This window comes from Coregonus lavaretus (assembly GCF_964263955.1).
Source record: "Coregonus lavaretus genome assembly, chromosome: 30".
NCBI lineage: Eukaryota > Metazoa > Chordata > Actinopteri > Salmoniformes > Salmonidae > Coregonus > Coregonus lavaretus.
In genome coordinates this window covers 37026131-37048901 of record NC_140017.1, presented here as the reverse complement: position 1 = coordinate 37048901, position 22771 = coordinate 37026131, and the positions used below count along the sequence as shown (strand labels likewise).

Sequence of the window (22771 nt, the reverse complement as noted above, 5' to 3'; positions counted from 1 at the left end):
TTACACTTTGGATGGTGTATCAATACACCCAGTCACTACAAAGATACAGGCGTCCTTACTAACTCAGTTGCCGGAGAGGAAGGAAACCGCTCAGGGATTTCACCATGAGGCCAATGGTGACTTTAAAACAGTTACAGAGTTTAATGGCTGTGATAGGAGAAAACTGAGGATGGATCAACAACATTGTAGTTACTCCATAATACTAGCCTAATTGACAGAGTGAAAAGGAAGCCTGTACAAAATAAAATATTCCAAAACATGCATACTGTTTGCAACAAGGCACTAAAGTAATACTGCTAAAAATGTGGCAAAGCAATTAACTTTTTGTCCTGAATACAAAGTGTTATGTTTGGGGCAAATCCAATACAACACATTACTGAATACAACTCACAACCCTCCATATTTCAAGCCTAGTAGTGGCTGCATCATGTTATGGGTATGCTTGTAATCGTTAAGGACTAGTTAGTTTTTCAGGATAAAAAATAAACGGAATGGAGCTAAGCACAGGCAAAATCGTAGAGAAAAACCTGGTTCATTCTGCTTTCCCACCAGACACCAGGAGATTAATTCACCTTTCAGCAGGACAATAACACATGGCAGACTGAACTGGTTTTCCTCTACACTGGAGTTGCTTACCAAGAGGACAGTGAATGTTCCTGAGTGGCCGAGTTACAGTTTTGACTTATATCTGCATGAAAATCACTGACAAGACTTGAAAATGGCTGTCTAGCAACGATCAACAACCAATTTGACAAGAGCTTGAAGAATTCTGAAAATAATAAAATGGGTAAATGTTGTACAATCCAGGTGTGGAAAGCTCTTAGAGACTTACCCAGAAAGACTCACAGTTGTTATCGCTGCCAAAGGTGATTCTGACACGTATTGACTCAGGGGTGTGATTACTTATGTAAATTAGATATTTCTGTATTTCATTTAATACATTTGCAAACATTTTCTAAAAACATGTTTTCACTTTGTCATTATGGGGTATTGTGTATAGATGGATGAGAAAACCCCCAGATTTAATCAATTTTGAATTCAGGCTGTAACACAACAAAATGTGGAATAATTCAAGTGGTATGAATACTTTATGAAGGTATTCTAGTCGTACTTTATAAAAGGCCTTTTCAAAATCTGCTATGAAGACCAGGCCTGGTTTCCTTGCTGTTTCATAGTGTACTATTGTTTCATAGTGTTCTATTGTTTCATAGTGTTCTATTGTTTCATAGTGTACTATTGTTTCATAGTGTACTATTGTTTCATAGTGTTCTATTGTTTCATAGTGTTCTATTGTTTCATAGTGTACTATTGTTTCATAGTGTTCTATTGTTTCATGGTGTTCTATTGTTTCATAGTGTTCTATTGTTTCATAGTGTTCTATTGTTTCATAGTGTACTATTGTTTCATAGTGTTCTATTGTTTCATAGTGTTCTATTGTTTCATAGTGTTCTATTGTTTCATAGTGTTCTATTGTTTCATATTGTACTATTGTTTCATAGTGTTCTATTGTTTCATAGTGTTCTATTGTTTCATAGTGTTCTATTGTTTCATAGTGTTCTATTGTTTCATAGTGTTCTATTGTTTCATAGTGTACTATTGTTTCATAGTGTACTATTGTTTCATAGTGTACTATTGTTTCAGTGTTCTATTGTTTCATAGTGTTCTATTATTTCATAGTGTTCTATTGTTTCATAGTGTACTATTGTTTCACAGTGTTCTATTGTTTCATAGTGTTCTATTGTTTCATAGTGTTCTATTATTTCATAGTGTTCTATTGTTTCATAGTGTACTATTGTTTCACAGTGTTCTATTGTTTCATAGTGTTCTATTGTTTCATAGTGTTCTATTTTTTCATAGTGTTCTATTGTTTCATAGTGTACTATTGTTTCATAGTGTTCTATTGTTTCATAGTGTTCTAGTGTTTCATAGTGTACTATTGTTTCATAGTGTTCTAGTGTTTCATAGTGTTCTATTGTTTTATAGTGTTCTATTGTTTCATAGTGTTCTATTGTTTCATAGTGTTCTATTGTTTCATAGTGTACTATTGTTTCCAGTACTTGTCGTATATGATCTCCAATGTATTGTCCATGTCTGTCTGATCAGGATGAAAAATATCCGACAACGCTTGTAGCACTCTATGCTATATGGCCTCAAACTGCACTGATATTTTTTTTCTTCCATAGCCCACACCTTATCAATATTTAAATAATAATACATTTGATTCATCCACTGTCATAGTGATGGAGGATCATTTGATTTCCAGTTTTTGAGTAGACGTTTTTTTTCCAAAATGATTACAAGAAAAGTATGGTCCACCCCATTGGGTATCTCACCGTAACCCTCATATGCCATGTCTTGAAATATGCAGATAGACGGATTAAAAGTACATTTACTTCTGACAGCCAGCATTCTTACTCCGCCCACAACTTTGACTTTATATTTTATAGCGTTCCTAAAAGGCATGAATTATTGAGTCATTGTTAGTTTTACACGACTCTGATGTTGTACTGTAGAATGTGAACTTTGCCTCTTGTATAATACATTCTATACATTATATAATGGGTACCTGGAGGAAAATGGGGGAGGGTCATGCTTTTTCAATTTCAATAGGGGGCGGGTTTAGTATTTAATAAATCTAGTCCAGGGGAGGGTCATGTAACGGCTCAGCCGCGAAGTGGTATGCCACATAGCTCACAGAACGGGACCGCCGAGCGCTGAAGCGCGTAAAAATCGTCTGTCCTCGATTGCAACACTCACTACCGAGTTCCAAACTGCCTCTGGAAGCAACGTGAGCACAATAACTGTTCGTCTGGAGCTTCATGAAATGGGTTTCCTTGGCCGAGCAGCCGTACACAAGCCTAAGATCACCATGCGCAATGCCAAGCGTCGGCAGGAGTGGTGTAAAGCTCACCAACATTGGACTCTGGAGCAGTGGAAACGCATTCTCTGGAGTGATGAGTCACGCTTCACCATCTGGCAGTCTGATGGACAAATCTGGGTTTGGCGGATGCCATGAGAATGCTCCCTGCCCCAATGCATAGTGCCAACTGTAAAGTTTGGTGGAGGAGGAATAATGGTCTGGGGCTGTTTTTCATGGTTCGGGCTAGGCCCCTTAGTTCCAGTGAAGGGAAATCTTAACGCTACAGCATACAATGACATTCTAGATGATTCTGTGCTTCCAACTTTGTGGCAACAGTTTGGGGAAGGCCCTTTCCTGTTTCAACATAACAATGCCCCTGTGCACAAAGCGAGGTCCATACAGAAATGGTTTGTCGAGATCGGTGTGGTAGAACTTGACTGGCCTGCACAGAGCCCTGACCTCAACCCCATTGAACACCTTTGGGATGAATTGGAACGCCGACTGCGAGCCAGGCCTAATCGCCCAACATCAGTGCCCGACCTCACTAATGCTTGTGGCTGAATGGAAGCAAATCACTCCAGCAGTGTTCCAACATCTAGTGAAAAGCCTTCCCCGAAGAGTGGAGGCTGTTATAGCAGCAAAGGGTGGACCAACTCCATATTAATGCCTATGATTTTGGAATGAGCTGTTCGACGAGCAGGTGTCCACATACTTTTGGCCATGTGGTGTACATTGGAGAAAGACTGCCACTTAAATACTGTTAATGTTATTAACCTTCGAAGTGGAATGGTGTTTTTCAAAATCTTTACAAATTAATTTTAAACGAAAAGCTGAAATGTCTTGAGTCAATAAGTATTCGACCCCTTTGTTATGGCAAGCTTAAATAAGTTCAGGAGTAAACATGTGTGAACGTGTGAGTATGTATGCTGAGCAAACATTTAACAGAGAACACACAAAAAAAACAGAAAGGAAAGTACTTCTTTGTACTTTGAGGATCTGTGCCTTTTTAGGGCTTTTAAGCTCCAACTCTCCTAACGTACCAAAAATCTGTGGATTATATCATTATAAATACATTGGAGAAAGACTGCCACTTAAATACTGTGGTCAGTTTGTAATACCTGAATTAAAGTATAGTGTCTGGTGGGGCTCTACTTGGGGAGAGTGGGTCCACGGAGAGACCGAAGTGAGATGAGTGGAGGCACCACACATACTTCAGGGAAGTGTCTGATGCCTTCCCAGCTCCCCCCGTCACGATCCCTCAGATAGAGCCCCTCTCCACTCTCACCAATAACCACCATTGGATCTTAGCTATAATGGCAAACAAGGAATAATAATGACTTGACCTCTCCTAATTTGGCAAGAACTCTTATTCATTTTACAGCAGGTTTGCAAGTCAAAAAAATACAGTGGTGTAAAGTACTTAAGTAAAAATACTTTAAAGTACTACTTAAGTAGTTTTTTGGCGGTATCTGTACTTTACTATTTATATTTTTGACTACTTTTACTTCACTACATTCCTAAAGAACATAATGTACTTTTTACTCCATACATTTTCCCTGACACCCAAAAGTAAACGTTAAATTTGAATGCTTAGCAGGACAGGAAAATTGACCAATTCACACACTTATCAAGAGAACATCCCTGGTCATCTCTACTGCCTCTGATCTGGTGGACTCACTAAACACAAACGCTTCGTTTGTAAATGATGTCTGAATGTTGGAGTGTGACCCTAGCTATCTGTACATCAATACAAAACAAGAACATCATGCCGTCTGGTTTGCTTACTATAAGGAATGTGAAATTATTTATACTTTTGATACTTAAGTATATTTAATACTGTTAAAAAAGATCTGCAAGGAAGGTGGATCCTTTTAAATATGCTATTGGACCATAAACAGATTTGTCTCATTAATCTATACGGTCCAAATAATGATGATCCATACTTCTTTGAAAATATATATAATAATCTATCGAGTTTACAGGCAATGCGTCTCAATTATTATATGGTGGGCGATTATAAAACAGTTTTAAGTACCTCAATGAACCGTAAAAGAAATCACACTACAAACTATCACCCTCCTGCACTTAAGGAAATCACAAATATTATGGATATATTGGAACTAGTGGATATATGGAGGCTAGTGAGATATACAGTGTCTTCGGAAAGTATTCAGATCCTTGACTTTTTCCACATTTTGTTAGGTTACAGTCTTATTCTAAAATTTCTTAAATAGTTTTTTCACCTCATCAATTAAAAAAAAAAACTGAAATATCACATTTACGTAAGTATTCAGACCATTTACTCAGTACTTGGTTGAAGCACCTTTGGCAGTGGTTACAGCATAGAGTATTCTAGGGTATGACGCTAAAAGCTTGGCACACCTGTATTTGGTGAGTTTCTCTCATTCTTCTCTGCAGATCCTCTCAAGCTCTGTCAGGTTGGATGGGGAGCGTCGCTGCACAGCTATTTTCAGGTCTCTCCAGAAATGTTCAATCGGGTTCAAGTCCGGGCTCTGGCTGAGCCACTCAAGGACATTCAGAGACATGGTCTGAGAGTCCTTTAGGTGCCTTTTGGCAAACTCCAAGCGGGCTGTCATGTGCCTTTTACTGAGGAGTGGCTTCCATCTGGCCACTCTACCATAAAGGCCTGATTGGTGGAGTGCTGCAGAGATGGTTGTCCTTCTGGAAGGTTCTCCCATCGCCACAGAGTAACTCTGGAGCTCTGTCAGAGTGACCATCGGGTTCTTGGTCACCTCCCTGACCAAGGCCCTTCTCCCCCGATTGCTCAGTTTGGCCGGGCGGTCAGCTCTAGGAAGAGTCTTGGTGGTTCCAAACTTCTTCCACTTAAGAATGATGGAGGCCACTGTGTTCTTGGGGACCTTCAATGCTGCAGAATTTTTTTGGTACCCTTCCCCAGATCTGTGCCTCGACACAATCCTGTCTTGGAGCCCTACGGACAATTCCTTCGACCTCATGGCTTGGTTTTTGCTCTGACATGCACTGTCAACTGTGGGACCTTATATAGACAGGTGTGTGCGCCTTTCCAAATCATGTCCAATCAATTGAATTTACCCCAGGTGGACTCCGATCAAGTTGTAGAAACATCTCAAGGATGATCAATGGAAATAGGATGCACCTGAGCTCAATTTCGAGTCTCATAGCAAATGGTCTGAATACTGAAACGTATGTTTCTTATTTTTTATAAATTTGCTATAATGTCTAAAAACCTGTTCAAGGGGTCTGCATACTTTCCGAAGGCACTGTACATGGCGGAGGCTCAATCAAGCTAGTCATCTTGACTACTTTCATTTTCACTGGCACCAAAAGTTAAGAGTGTTGATAGGGGACAGAATGTGTTTAGTGGAGATGGAAGAGACTGAAATGAAAAACATATGCTTAAAGCATTTTGCTTCCACCTTCAAAATATAATTTGGTGAATCATGGACGATTTGTAACAAGTTTCTGTAAATAATTTTTGGTAGCATTTTTATGTTGAACATTCATAAAGAATTGTGCATTTTCCCCCAATTTTCCATCCAGTTCGCTTTATTTTGTAACATATTACACTTGATTGTTCTTGAATAAGTTCTTCCATTTCTTTTTGTATTTCCTCTAACGTATTCTGTGCCTCTATGATACTGGTACTTCTTATTGCGATCCCATCTGTGCCTTAAACTCCATTTCCTTTGTTAATATGAAGTCTTTTGACCGAAATTGTTTTAGTTTTAAGACAAGTATAGCTTTGAAGACAAAGTGTCCCACACAATAAGGAGATATGCAGTACCTATGTTATGCAGGAACAGTCAGTTACAGTTGAAGTCGGAAGTTTACATACACCTTAGCCAAATACATTTAAACAATTCCTCATATTTAATCCTAGTAAAAATTCCCCGTTTTAGGTCAGTTAGGATCACCACTTTATTTTAAGAATGTGAAATGTCTGAATAATAGTAGAGAGATTGATTTACTTCAGCTTTTATTTCTTTCATCACATTCCCAGTGGGTCAGAAGTTTACATACACTCAATTAGTATTTGGTAGCATTCCCTTTAAATTGTTTAACTTGGGTCAAACGTTTCGGGTAGCCTTCCACAAGCTTCCCACAATAAGTTGGGTGAATTTTGGCCAATTCCTCCTGACAGAGCTGGTGTAACTGAGTTAGGTTTGTATGCCTCCTTGCTCGCACACGCTTTTTCAGTTCTGCCCACAAATGTTCTATAGGATTGAGGTCAGGGCTTTGTGATGGCCACTCCAATACCTTGACTTTGTTGTCCTTAAGCCATTTTGCCACAACTTTTGAAGTATACTTGGGGTCATTGTCCATTTGGAAGACCCATTTGCGACCAAGCTTTAACTTCCTGACTGATGTCTTGAGATGTTGCTTCAATATATCCACATAATTTTCCTTCCTCATGATGCCATCTATTTTGTGAAGTGCACCAGTCCCTCCTGCAGCAAAGCACCCCCACAGCATGATGCTGCCACCCCTGTGCTTCACGGTTGGGATGGTGTTCTTCGGCTTGCAAGCATTCCCCTTTTTCCTCCAAACATAACGATGGTCATTATGGCCAAACAGAACAGAGGACATTTCTCCAAAAAGTACGATCTTTGTCCCCATGTGTAGTTGCAAACCGTAGTCTGGCTTTTTTATGGCGGTTTTGGAGCAGTGGCTTCTTCCTTGCTGAGCAGCCTTTCAGGTTATGTCGATATAGGACTTGTTTGACTGTGGATATAGATTATTTTGTACCAGCATCTTCACAAGGTCCTTTGCTGTTGTTCTGGGATTGATTTTCACTTTTCGCACCAAAGTACGTTCATCTCTAGGAGACAGAACGCGTCAGGAAGCGGTATGACTATAGTTTGTTAACAAGACATTTGTGGAGTGGTTGAAAAACGAGTTTTAATGACTCCAACCTAAGTGTATGTAAACTTCCGACTTCAACTGTATATATTTTCATCCATTAGGCTTTGATTAAATTTCCAATGTCCTAGCCCACATGGAAATTCATTTCTATGGCTGTTGGCAACAGAAGATTTGTTGGGAAACTTTCCAAGTGTCGACAAAACCAGATATGCTAGACAAGGTGGGATCTTTTTGTTTTGGTAAAATCAATTATGCTTAATGTCAGTGGAAACGCTTGTATGCGCAAATATTGATATAACTATCATACTGAAGTACATTTGGAGTCACGCGACGACATGTGTGGTCCTCCCACTACAACGCCTCAGGAAAGCATGCAGTTTATTAGGCTACAGATTAAATAAATGATGATGAACTTCACAGGGTGCTGAAAGTGCAAGGTGATGCGCCTTTCCAATACATATTGAGGGTCTTACTTATACTGGTGACATGATCATCGATGCTTGGTTGCAGTTTGACAAATAATCTTGCTCTTTTGTCCATAATAATCTCATCATGTAGACTAGTCTACCTGCACTGTATCTGCCAGCGGTTGGCTGGAGCGCACCTGCCAAGACCAGAGTAGGAACATCTGCTATTTAACGCAACAGTTTGTGACAAAACTATCCGTAGAGTTGAAAATGCGATGCAACATTAGATTTTTAATCGGTACATGAACATTTCAGCGAAAAGGTAGGCCTACATTTTGTGTGCACTACGTCATCACGCACTGATTTTAACCGCAAAAAGTGAATTTTGTGGAAACACCACTGGTGGGTAAATTCGCATTTGTTTCATGCGGATTCTATAATATTCGCATGAAAATCTGTCGCCAGTTGGATGGAAACATAGCTAGTTAGTGTTGCTGCATGACAGTATTTCCAGAACTTCCTTGAATCGGAAAACTAATCTTGCTTAAGCCTTTTTAGGCTTTCTGAAAGAAACTACAACTACTTTTTTTTTTTACACAAGACCTTCAGAAAAGAACGTCTACATACATGACCGTATGACATCTTGAAACATCGCCTTCTGATACTTATCCCGGTGTTTGAGTTGGCGGATGACATGTCGTTTCCATGAGTCGGCCGTCTTCTGGGTGTTGATCTTCCGTTCGACTTTAGACGCCTCGCTACATTCCACTCCTAGCGCCGCCATGATATACTACTAGTCCTACAGCTAGTTAGTCTGTTACTAAACGTCATTGCCAAATAGTTTAGTCTACTGTATATCAGAGAAACATTACATTTTCAATTAAATCTCTACCGAGGCTGCAAGGCTGTCAACATGGAAGTGACAGGCGGTCCAGCGAACAACAACTTTCCTAGCCAATCAGATGCAATTGACCATTATTTTCCTGAGTCCGACTGGACTCGTCATCGTCGTCATTGAAAACGTGTTAGGGCAGGACACGCCCGTGCTGAAGTACAATGCATATTAAAATCTGTGTGAATGTGAACACTGTCAAACTCCCCAGTATATATGCCGCGTTCACATTCTAGTCGGAAATGGGAAACTCGGGCATTTCCGACCTGCTAACTGGTTGTAGTTATATTCACATGCTGCGTTCCACCAGTTAGCAAGCCGGCAAATTAGAAGTTTCCTGGTTCCGATTAGCACGTCAACGCGGCACTAGGCTAACTCCAATTAAAATAATTTATACATACGGGTCAGCAGAAATTGCACGACTGAATCAAGACAATGAGCAATTGGCCTACTGTACTACATTTCAAAGGAGATCTCCCCCCCCCCCAGACTTCCTCCAGCAGGTCCGGTGTTGGGTGGTTCTCTCTACTTCCTTCAAGGATGATCCCTGCTTCTTTAAGTTCTGGCTCAGCAGAAATTCTCCACAGACCTCTTCCAGACCTTCTTCCCCCCCCCCGGTTCCAGGTTAAAGCTAGTATGGTTGTCGTATGGAGAACACGCAAAGCAATATGTAAAACACGTTTATTACAAATTCTTAGTAAAATAGACATTTCGTATGAACGCAACAGCAGAAGGGTAAAATATTACAAATATTTACATTGAAATTTAACAAATTTCACGACAAACCATGAAGTACACAGTGAAACACCACAGGGACTGTGCAAACACTGCAGGTGACGGTGACACCTTTATACCCATCTGATTCCATAATATGCTATTTTTGAGAAATAGGCCATAGCATAATACAGCCCTTAACACTAGTGTATGTTGGCTCTAACCTCAATAGGAATCAATCAGACACCGAGCTTAAAACAAAACTTTAATACTGAACTTAAAACTTGACTACTAGATAGAGAACTCCTCAGTATGAAATAGCAAACATACCGGTACACAAATAACTGGACAGGGTCCAAATAAAATGTTACACCGTAATTAATAAGAGTTTAAAAAAAAAATGTAAACACTGATTTAAAGCGGGTCACTTTGGTTGTGGCTGAATGACTCCTCATTGGACTGCTTTGATGCTCAATAGATCATGTTTGAAATAAAGTGTCAATGGCTACAAGGCTAGATACAGAATGGGATATGGACCAGGGCTCATAGCCACAAAGCATCTCAAAAGGAGTGCTGATCGGGGATCTGCCCATGTAATCGTATTCAGAAAAAAACAACAAGATGCTTTGTGGATACGGGCCCTGGGGTAACTTCAAGCAGACCACCACTGAGCGCTAAATAACCCAAGAATGACAACGGCGATCACACGAAAACGGACAGACAAACGGCTATCACACAAAGACAGACAAACGGCTATCACACAAAGAAGACAAAACAAGAGCTTAAATTAAGTAATAAGCAAAAGAAATAAAACATCCATAAAGATAAATAGGATCATAAGACAAAGCTAAAAATAAAGATTTTAAACAAGTTGGAGACTTTAAACTAGATGGTGAAGCATGTATTTACCACTGATTTATTTCAGTCAGTCTCTAATGCCGTGCTAAAACATTCACTAAAGGTATGGCTTAAAACAAATCTAAATAAACATTGTAATATACACAGACAGTCTTCCGGTCAGGTTTAAAGGTGCTGTTGATTAAAAAGGCCAGGATGCTATTGAAACAGCCTGGTGGAAAAGGGAACGCATCCAATTGTTCTCATATGGTTGATATTTGCTTCCCGTAAGGACGTCTTGTCTCATCCTCCATCAGCTAGGGTCATGTCTAGAATATGTTAAAACTTGCATATTCGAGTTACATCAGGGATAATCTTTGCATTTTAGCTAACCCTAATCCCTTTCCTAATCTTAACCTAACTCTAATTCGCTACGTTAGTTCTCCTAACCTGCAGCGGGGCATTCCCATCTAGGCAAACCCATCAGCTAGCTGCTGTCCATCTTCTTCTCAGCAATGCACAGCAGCATCTCAGAGTATTTCTCCAGTAGAGCGACGGTCCGGTCATCTCTCAGCTGGCGACCTGGAGAGTCCTCCGGGGGACAGGGGGCGCTGTGACCTGCTGCTGACCTCGGACCTGAAGGAACCAGAGAGTCCAGCTCCGTCTGCGCGACACAGAAGGCCTCTTTTAAAATGGCCGACATCTGGCCCTGCTGCTCTGGGCCGTCTGTAACGCAGCGGACCTGTGAGAGAACAGAGACAGAGAGACAACGTTGTATCGGTCTCGGTGGCGGTGTCCGTGCGCTCAGACGCCATAATGGGACAGATAATGTTGCGATCCCTCTACATCTCTACGCGACAACGGAACGGGGAAAGAATGAGAAGTGAATTTAATCTGGTATTTTATGATTATCAGTGAAATTAACAAATGTATAAAATATCGATTACTATGTATTGCTTTGTAAGACTATAAATGACCAACCACCCAGCATTGGAGTAGTTAGAAAGTTTATTCCCCTGCTTTTGAGAGGAGCTGGCTACAGTACCGGGAGACTAAAAGCATTTGCGCTAAGCTAACGACATGCTAACTTCAATAATCTCCAAACTGGACGCAGTGACAACTAGTATCCATGAGTTCTGACTCTCTGGCTAAGTAGATAAACCACTCAACTCTCTACATCAGCAGTATCCCTTTAAAGGATAAAGGCTTAGTTGAAACGTTTGACAGGCTGGTTGAAGTTGATAACACATGCATCTTTGAAAAGCTAGTGAATATTGTTTTCATTAGTTTGTAATCTGACCTTGTTGTAGAATGTGATGGCCCTTCTCATGGTGTGCCTCAACTCGTTGGCCACCTGGTGACACATCTGAAGGTTCAGCGTTTCCTCTAATGAGTCACCATGGAGACCAGAGTCACCATGGAGACCAGAGTCACCATGGAGAGGGAAAGAACAGGCAGAACCAGGACTGTCGCTAGCCTGCTGCTGCAGGGGCAGATGGGGGGGGCTCTCAGTGAGCTGGGCCTGAGGGAGGGTTGGGCTGGCAGGGGTGGGGGCCATGGCAGGGGTGGGGGCCGGGGCCATGGCGGGGGTGGGGGCCGGGGCCATGGCGGGGGTGGGGGCCGGGGCCATGGCGGGGGTGGGGGCCAGGGCCATGGCGGGGGTGGGGGCCGGAGCCATGGCGGGGGTGGGGGCCGGGGCCATGGCGGGGGTGGGGGCCGGGGCCATGGCGGGGGTGGGGGCCGGGGCCATGGCGGGGGTGGGGGCCGGGGCCATGGCGGGGGTGGGGGCCGGGGCCATGGCGGGGGTGGGGGCCGGGGCCAGGCTGCTGCGGGGCCCTGAGGATCCTCCCCGTGGCCCCAGGCTGTCCTCCATGTTACGGAGGTACCTCTTCGCCTCCTTCCCCAAAGAACGCATCTCAGTGGGGGTGACCAGGGCGTGGCGTGCCGGGCGAGTTGAGTCTCCGATCCCCCTCTGGGACTTGTGGGAGGCCAGAGGGAAGGGGAGGGTTAGGGTGGGGGGGTCAGAGGGCACAGCCAGGTCCAGGTGGAGAGCTGCTCTGGCTCTGTGGTTCCCTGCAGGAGAAGGAGGGACGGAGGGAGGCTGGCTGGCAGGAGCAGGAGGCTCCACTGAGGAAGTGGTGGTGGTGGTGTGGGATACAGGGGGCTGGGCAGAGGGTGGTAGATTATCCTTGCACTCCGGGTCTGTAATGTTCTGGAGGTCCTGGAGGGATGAGGCTCTCGCCTCCACGATCTTCCCTCCAGCAGGGTGCTCCTCAGTCGGGGAGATGTTCAGGCCCTCACCCTGGGACCTCTTGGCTCTGGAGCTGGTGGTGGTTCCCATGTAGCTCTGGCGAGGAGGCCGGGTCAGGGGCTCCTTGTCCAACCCGGGCTGGGAGGGTTTGAGGGTGGAGCTGAATGATGATGGTGGACCACTAGACTGAGACCTCAGGGTCTTATCTGTCACATCTGACGGGTTGGAACATAAAGACTACAGGTCAATGACACTGAGGGTTGGAACATAAAGACTACAGGTCAATAACGCTGAGGGTTGGAACATAAAGACTACAGGTCAATAACACTGAGGGTTGGAACATAAAGACTACAGGTCAATAACACTGAGGGTTGGAACATAAAGACTACAGGTCAATAACACTAAGGGTTGTTTACGGCACTGTTTCTCAATCCTGGTCCAGGAGTGGACATCTTTGGGTTCCCAGGACCAGGATTGAGAAACGCTGGTATACTGTAGCATAAAGTACCACAGTGCATTCTAGAAGCCAGATTATCATCCCGTGTGGTCTATAATCAGACCAGGCTGCCATCACCAGAGGAACCCAGACGGTGGAACCCAGACGGTGGAACCCAGACGGTGGAACCCAGTGAGAGATGGAGACAAAAGATACAGAGAACAGAGTCTAGCTTCCCCATGACACAAGGTGAGTCACAGTAATCAATGCTGTGGTGGATCGACCACACACACACACCTCCCAGAGTATCTCTCCAGTGTAGTACAGCTATGGTTTTGCGGCTGCGTAGGGGGGGGCGGGGTTGGGGAGTCTGCTGGACCGAAGAGGAGCGCCGCTTTAAAGATGCTGGATGACACTTCACACCCCTCACTGGATTGTTACAGCAACCGTCAACCAGCCACCAGACAGACAGACAGACCATCAATCAGCAAAACAGACAGACAGACAGACAAGCCCACATCATTAAGCAGACCTCTTTAGCCCCGCTGGATGGCACTTCAGCACTCTGACTGGATTATTTTAGCAACCAGCAGATCGAGAGATAACAGGTTCATACCACACTCACTACAGCCTACACCACACCAGGGTTTCTGTTAGCCGGTAGGTAAATGCTGGCTTTTGGCCGTTTAAAAAAATGAAAAGCCTATAAAATGATTGCCGCCAAATTGTCCTGAAGAAAAAGAAAATCCATTGTAAAATAATGGTGACTATCCCAGTTTCCAGTGTGCCATTCGAGAGGAGATTCGTTCTCCAAAACAGAGTAAAGACGTCCTCCCAAACGCTCCTTCTTGAGGACAAAGTAATGGGGCTGATGTGCATCAAGCGGCTCCAAGGAGTTGGGACAGTTTTGACTTCCCAACAGCAGCGGCTCACTTTGAGCAGGCCAAGGTCTGCCGCCGCTGTGTTGGTCAGACCCGGTCCCAGCAGTTCTGCTGCCTCCCTAGGCAAGATCAACATATGCTGCCCCTGTGTCACGTATAGTATAACGATTTGGAATGGATTGATAGAGTAATGATGTGTATCATGAGCAATTGGTGCATTTCAGTTGAGCTTATACAGTAGCACTTGTAAACGAAACATTGTTGTCAACTTATTACATCGGATAGAGTTACAATGTTGTAATCATTAGACAGCCAACTGTCTATAGTAGGAAACAGTGTTGTTATCAATAAGCCACTTACATCACACGACACGAGTCACGACAGTTCAAATTACAATAACCATTACAGTTCTACTGGATGTTAATAAATGTTAAGAGAGATATCATTTGAGCTTTGGAAACGAGTGCTTTCATAAATGCATTGGCTCAGGCCTTATTTCACAGGCTGGTTCATTGAGAAAGAGCTTATTTTTTATGAATTTCCCTTATTTACATATCGAATTTGATTGTCCAACATCAATTTGATAATTTCTTCATTTTGTGGCTGCCTAGAGTGTCCCCCTTTCCCACTGCTGTGGTGCTGACTCACAGCGGAAATGGGGAGTGGGGGGGGCCGGCCAAGCCACAGCTTTTATCAAATTAACGTCAAAAGTTGATATTTTCTGCATTTTAGCCAACCCTAACCCTTTTCCTAACTTTAACCTAATTCTCCTAACCTGCTACATTAATTATCCTAACCTGCTACGTTAATTCTCCTAACCTGCTACGTTAATTCTCCTAACCTGCTACGAAAAGTCAAATCTGACGTTAATTTGACAAAAGCTGGATCCCTTCTAGCCTTGACCGGCCGGCCCTGGTGTTTCCTAGACAACCATGTTGTGTTATTTATTAGGCCTAATTCAGCCTAGGCTAAATTAAATTAGAAAGTCCTAGATTGTTTTTGAAAACAGCTGTGTTGTTATTTATTATTTAAATAACAAATAGCCTTTAGGCCAGGTCGTTCGCAAATTACATTATACGAATATTATATTTGGAAGTTATTTCTTTAAAATGATATTCATTTATGATTTATAGCAGGGGTGAAGAAGCAGCGGGCGACGTTTCGCTTTTCAATAAAACCCGTCATGTTGGTATGAGAACATCGTTCTACTTTATAAATTTTTTTTATTAAAAAATAATGATATGCCATTTAGCAGACGCTTTTATCCAAAGCGACTTAGTCATGTGTGCATACATTTTTACGTATGGGTGGTCCCGGGGATCGAACCCACTACCCTGGCGTTACAAGCGCCATGCTCTACCAATTGAGCTACAGAGGACCACAACTTCACAGGCTAATTTCTATTCTGTTAAGATGAAGTACAATAATCGGAATGTGATTTTGAGCACCTAATCCGTTAACATGTCCGGTAAAGTTCTAAAATGTCCAGTAAATTAAAATCTTACCACATCAGTCTACCTCTAGATTAGTACTCACCGGAGGTCTGGCTCTCCTCTTGAAGACATTCTGTAGCACTGCTCACAAGGAACTGCTTTGAGTTGGCCTGTAGATAGCAAAAACATCTTCAGTGATCCACATGTCTGACTTTCATGAAATCTTATGGAAGATTTACACCAAAATATGATTTGCATGCATCTCAGGTTAGGATCTGGCCCCATATATCTTGGCCCCCGGTTTGTATCTTGTGTTCTGCGTGTTGGTGACGAACTAACCTCGCACAGCGGATATAAGCCTGGTAAATCAACCATTCAAAGCTGGCCTTAGTGGGAGTGACCATAGAATTATTTGGGGATGACATTACTGAGTAAAGTATTTGTCATTATTACATTTTAGCGAATCATTCGATTGTGAGGCGTGGCTCCAAATGGAGGCAGGACTTTGGTAGGAACTTGGTAAGCTAGCAAAAACATTCCCCCTAACCTCAAAAGGGAGAAAAACACAATATTCCATACCTTCCAACTAGCAAAGGATATAGCTACAGTTGAAGTCAGAAGTTTACATACACCTTAGCCAAATACATTTAAACTCAGTTTTTCACAATTCCTTACATTTAATCATAGTAAAGATTCCCTGTCTTAGGTCAGTTAGGATCACCACTTTATTTTAAGAATGTGAAATGTCAGAATAATAATAATAATAATATAGTTTGTTAACAAGAAATGTGTGGAGTGTTTGAAAAACGAGTTTTAATGACTCCAACCTAAGGTGGATGTAAACGTCCGACTTCAACTGTAGCTACTGAGTGGCTTCACGAGAAGAACAAAGACTACACCCCTAAAATCTGAGGTCGACGTGTGTCGCGCTTGTGGAGAAAACTATCCCAATAAGAGTTTAAAGCCAAGACGTCGGACCGATACGACAACCAAGACGTCGGGCCGATACGACAACCAAGAGGTCGGGCCGATACGACAACCAAGAGGTCGGACCGATACGACAACCAAGACGTCGGGCCGATACGACAACCAAGAGGTCGAGTCGATACGACAACCAAGAGGTCGGGCCGATTCGACAACCAAGAGGTCGGGCCGATACGACAACCAAGACGTCGGGCCGATACGACAACCAAGAGGTCGGGCCGATACGACAACCAAGAGGTCGGGCCGATACGACAACCAAGAGGTCGGGCCGATACGACAACCAAGAGGTCGGGCCGATACGACAACCAAGAGGTCGGGCCGATACGACAACCAAGACGTCGGGCCGATACGACAACCAAGACGTCGGGCCGATACGACAACCAAGACGTCGGGCCGATACGACAACCAAGAGGTCGGGCCGATACGACAACCAAGAGGTCGGGCCGATACGACAACCAAGAGGTCGGGCCGATACGACAACCAAGACGTCGGACCGATACGACAACCAAGACGTCGGACCGATACGACAACCAAGAGGTCGGGCCGATACGACAACCAAGAGGTCGGGCCGATACGACAACCAAGAGGTCGGGCCGATACGACAACCAAGAGGTCGGGCCGATACGACAACCAAGAGGTCGGGCCGATACGACAACCAAGAGGTCGGGCCGATACGACAACCAAGAGGTCGGGCCGATACGACAACCAAGAGGTCGGGCCGATACGACAACCAAGAGGTCGGGCCGATACGACAACCAAGAGGTCGGGCCGATACGACAACCAAGAGGTCGGGCCGATACGACAACCAAGAGGTCGGGCCGATACGACAACCAAGAGGTCGGGCCGATACGACAACCAAGAGGTCGGGCCGATACGACAACCAAGAGGTCGGGCCGATACGACAACCAAGAGGTCGGGCCGATACGACAACCAAGAGGTCGGGCCGATACGACAACCAAGAGGTCGGGCCGATACGACAACCAAGAGGTCGGGCCGATACGACAACCAAGAGGTCGGGCCGATACGACAACCAAGAGGTCGGGCCGATACGACAACCAAGAGGTCGGACCGATACGACAACCAAGAGGTCGGACCGATACGACAACCAAGAGGTCGGACCGATACGACAACCAAGAGGTCGGACCGATACGACAACCAAGAGGTCGGACCGATACGACAACCAAGAGGTCGGACCGATACGACAACCAAGAGGTCGGACCGATACGACAACCAAGAGGTCGGACCGATACGACAACCAAGAGGTCGGACCGATACGACAACCAAGAGGTCGGGCCGATACGACAACCAAGACGTCGGGCCGATACGACAACCAAGACGTCGGACCGATACGACAACCAAGAGGTCGGACCGATACGACAACCAAGACGTCGGGCCGATACGACAACCAAGACGTCGGACCGATACGACAGGCACAAGACACGTGGGGGAAGGTGTTGTGGGAAATGATTGGTTGGTAGATTAAGCCGATTACAGGTCCAATGTAACAGTAGTTTTTTTTTTTTTATCTCAATGTCATAATTTCTGGGTAACAATTAAGTATCTTACTAAGATTGTTTTCAATTAAAATGGTCAAAAAGAAACAAAAATAGCTTCTTAGCAAATAGCAACTCCTGAAGCAAGAATTTTGCTAGGACTGTCTGGGAGTGGTCTGAGGAAAACTGAAAACGAGCTGTTATTAGCAGAGGTTTGGATCTCTTATTGGTCTATAAACTAATTAACCGCCTAGTGATGTCACCAGACAGGCCAAAACTCCATCCCACCAAAACAGGCAGAAATTTCAGGCGGTCTTTTCAAACTGCTCTTACACTAAAAGGCTATTTATCATAATTTTCACAATTTCACCAAGAGGTCGGGCCGATACGACAACCAAGACGTCGGACCGATACGACAACCAAGAGGTCGGGCCGATACGACAACCAAGAGGTCGGACCGATACGACAACCAAGAGGTCGGACCGATACGACAACCAAGACGTCGGGCCGATACGACAACCAAGACGTCGGGCCGATACGACAACCAAGACGTCGGACCGATACGACAGGCACAAGACACGTGGGGGAAGGTGTTGTGGGAAATGATTGGTTGGTAGATTAAGCCGATTACAGGTCCAATGTAACAGTAGTTTTTTTTTTTTTATCTCAATGTCATAATTTCTGGGTAACAATTAAGTATCTTACTAAGATTGTTTTCAATTAAAATGGTCAAAAAAGAAACAAAAATAGCTTCTTAGCAAATAGCAACTCCTGAAGCAAGAATTTTGCTAGGACTGTCTGGGAGTGGTCTGAGGAAAACTGAAAACGAGCTGTTATTAGCAGAGGTTTGGATCGCTTATTGGTCTATAAACTAATTAACCGCCTAGTGATGTCACCAGACAGGCCAAAACTCCATCCCACCAAAACAGGCAGAAATTTCAGGCGGTCTTTTCAAACTGCTCTTACACTAAAAGGCTATTTATCATAATTTTCACAATTTCACCAAGAGGTCGGGCCGATACGACAACCAAGACGTCGGACCGATACGACAACCAAGACGTCGGGCCGATACGACAACCAAGACGTCGGACCGATACGACAACCAAGACGTCGGACCGATACGACAACCAAGACGTCGGGCCGATACGACAACCAAGACGTCGGGCCGATACGACAACCAAGACGTCGGACCGATACGACAGGCACAAGACACGTGGGGGAAGGTGTTGTGGGAAATGATTGGTTGGTAGATTAAGCCGATTACAGGTCCAATGTAACAGTAGTTTTTTTTTTTTTTATCTCAATGTCATAATTTCTGGGTAACAATTAAGTATCTTACTAAGATTGTTTTCAATTAAAATGGTCAAAAAGAAACAAAAATAGCTTCTTAGCAAATAGCAACTCCTGAAGCAAGAATTTTGCTAGGACTGTCTGGGAGTGGTCTGAGGAAAACTGAAAACTAGCTGTTATTAGCAGAGGTTTGGATCTCTTATTGGTCTATAAACTAATTAACCGCCTAGTGATGTCACCAGACAGGCCAAAACTCCATCCCACCAAAACAGGCAGAAATTTCAGGCGGTCTTTTCAAACTGCTCTTACACTAAAAGGCTATTTATCATAATTTTCACAATTTCACCAAGAGGTCGGGCCGATACGACAACCAAGACGTCGGACCGATACGACAACCAAGACGTCGGGCCGATACGACAACCAAGAGGTCGGGCCGATACGACAACCAAGAGGTCGGACCGATACGACAACCAAGAGGTCGGGCCGATACGACAACCAAGAGGTCGGGCCGATACGACAACCAAGAGGTCGGGCCGATACGACAACCAAGAGGTCGGGCCGATACGACAACCAAGACGTCGGGCCGATACGACAACCAAGACGTCGGACCGATACGACAACCAAGACGTCGGACCGATACGACAACCAAGACGTCGGGCCGATACGACAACCAAGACGTCGGGCCGATACGACAACCAAGAGGTCGGACCGATACGACAACCAAGAGGTCGGGCCCCATATATCTTGTGTTCTGCGTGTTGGTGACGAACTAACCTCGCACAGCGGATAAGCCTGGTAAATCAACCATTCAAAGCTGGCCTTAGTGGGAGTGACCATAGAATTATTTGGGGATGACATTACTGAGTAAAGTATTTGTCATTATTAAATTTTAGCGAATCATTCGACTGTGAGGCGTGGCTCCAAATGGAGGCAGGACTTTGGTAGGAACTTGGTAAGCTAGCAAAAACATTCCCCCTAACCTCAAAAGGGAGAAAAACACAATATTCCATACCTTCCAACTAGCAAAGGATATAGCTACAGTTGAAGTCAGAAGTTTACATACACCTTAGCCAAATACATTTAAACTCAGTTTTTCACAATTCCTTACACTTAATCCTAGTAAAGATTCCCTGTCTTAGGTCAGTTAGGATCACCACTTTATTTTAAGAATGTGAAATGTCAGAATAATAATATAGTTTGTTAACAAGAAATTTGTGGAGTGTTTGAAAAACGAGTTTTAATGACTCCAACCTAAGGTGGATGTAAACGTCCGACTTCAACTGTAGCTACTGAGTGGCTTCACGAGAAGAACAAAGACTACACCCCTAAAATCTGAGGTCGACGTGTGTCGCGCTTGTGGAGAAAACTATCCCAATAAGAGTTTAAAGCCAAGACGTCGGACCGATACGACAACCAAGAGGTCGGGCCGATACGACAACCAAGAGGTCGGGCCGATACGACAACCAAGAGGTCGGCCGATACGACAACCAAGAGGTCGGGCCGATACGACAACCAAGAGGTCGGGCCGATACGACAACCAAGAGGTCGGGCCGATACGACAACCAAGAGGTCGGGCCGATACGACAACCAAGAGGTCGGGCCGATACGACAACCAAGAGGTCGGGCCGATACGACAACCAAGAGGTCGGGCCGATACGACAACCAAGAGGTCGGGCCGATACGACAACCAAGAGGTCGGGCCGATACGACAACCAAGAGGTCGGGCCGATACGACAACCAAGAGGTCGGGCCGATACGACAACCAAGAGGTCGGGCCGATACGACAACCAAGAGGTCGGGCCGATACGACAACCAAGAGGTCGGGCCGATACGACAACCAAGAGGTCGGGCCGATACGACAACCAAGAGGTCGGGCCGATACGACAACCAAGAGGTCGGACCGATACGACAACCAAGAGGTCGGACCGATACGACAACCAAGAGGTCGGGCCCCATATATCTTGGCCCCCGGTTTGTATCTTGTGTTCTGCGTGTTGGTGACGAACTAACCTCGCACAGCGGATAAGCCTGGTAAATCAACCATTCAAAGCTGGCCTTAGTGGGAGTGACCATAGAATTATTTGGGGATGACATTACTGAGTAAAGTATTTGTCAATATTAAATTTTAGCGAATAATTCGACTGTGAGGCGTGGCTCCAAATGGAGGCAGGACTTTGGTAAGCTAGCAAAAACATTCCCCCTAACCTCAAAAGGGAGAAAAACACAATATTCCATACCTTCCAACTAGCAAAGGATATAGCTACAGTTGAAGTCAGAAGTTTACATACACCTTAGCCAAATACATTTAAACTCAGTTTTTCACAATTCCTTACACTTAATCCTAGTAAAGATTCCCTGTCTTAGGTCAGTTAGGATCAGCACTTTATTTTAAGAATGTGAAATGTCAGAATAATAATAATAATAATATAGTTTGTTAACAAGAAATGTGCGGAGTGTTTGAAAAACGAGTTTTAATGACTCCAACCTAAGGTGGATGTAAACGTCCGACTTCAACTGTAGCTACTGAGTGGCTTCACGAGAAGAACAAAGACTACACCCCTAAAATCTGAGGTCGACGTGTGTCGCGCTTGTGGAGAAAACTATCCCAATAAGAGTTTAAAGCCAAGACGTCGGACCGATACGACAACCAAGAGGTCGGGCCGATACGACAACCAAGAGGTCGGGCCGATACGACAACCAAGAGGTCGGGCCGATACGACAACCAAGACGTCGGGCCGATACGACAACCAAGACGTCGGGCCGATACGACAACCAAGACGTCGGGCCGATACGACAACCAAGACGTCGGGCCGATACGACAACCAAGACGTCGGGCCGATACGACAACCAAGAGGTCGGGCCGATACGACAACCAAGACGTCGGGCCGATACGACAACCAAGACGTCGGACCGATACGACAACCAAGACGTCGGACCGATACGACAACCAAGACGTCGGGCCGATACGACAACCAAGACGTCGGACCGATACGACAGGCACAAGACACGTGGGGGAAGGTGTTGTGGGAAATGATTGGTTGGTAGATTAAGCCGATTACAGGTCCAATGTAACAGTAGTTTTTTTTTTTTTATCTCAATGTCATAATTTCTGGGTAACAATTAAGTATCTTACTAAGATTGTTTTCAATTAAAATGGTCAAAAAGAAACAAAAATAGCTTCTTAGCAAATAGCAACTCCTGAAGCAAGAATTTTGCTAGGACTGTCTGGGAGTGGTCTGAGGAAAACTGAAAACGAGCTGTTATTAGCAGAGGTTTGGATCTCTTATTGGTCTATAAACTAATTAACCGCCTAATGATGTCACCAGACAGGCCAAAACTCCATCCCACCAAAACAGGCAGAAATTTCAGGCGGTCTTTTCAAACTGCTCTTACACTAAAAGGCTATTTATCATAATTTTCACAATTTCAC

The 22771-nt window shown here is 44.3% G+C and overlaps 2 protein-coding genes across 4 annotated transcripts in view; both read right to left on the bottom strand.

Annotated features, from left to right (window-relative positions):
- Positions 1-9030, bottom strand: part of LOC311105394 (protein Atg16l2-like) — a 55059-nt gene extending 46029 nt beyond the window's left edge. For 2 of the 3 annotated variants that reach the window (XM_084147538.1, XM_084147539.1), the window contains exon 1: positions 8758-9030. In XM_084147538.1, the coding sequence (XP_084003664.1) occupies positions 8758-8914 (157 nt within the window). In that variant the 5' untranslated portion in view covers positions 8915-9030. The remainder of the gene's footprint in view (positions 1-8757) is intronic. The other variant, XM_084147540.1, reaches the window with a different exon arrangement.
- A 659-nt stretch (positions 9031-9689) lies between these two features.
- Positions 9690-22771, bottom strand: part of LOC311105398 (mitogen-activated protein kinase-binding protein 1-like) — a 72872-nt gene continuing 59790 nt past the window's right edge. The window contains exons 28-31 of the mRNA XM_084147544.1: positions 15678-15744; positions 12343-13039; positions 11874-12111; positions 9690-11315 (exon numbers count right to left, since the gene is read on the bottom strand). Of these exons, the coding sequence (XP_084003670.1) occupies positions 11061-11315; positions 11874-12111; positions 12343-13039; positions 15678-15744 (1257 nt within the window). The 3' untranslated portion in view covers positions 9690-11060. The remainder of the gene's footprint in view (positions 11316-11873; positions 12112-12342; positions 13040-15677; positions 15745-22771) is intronic.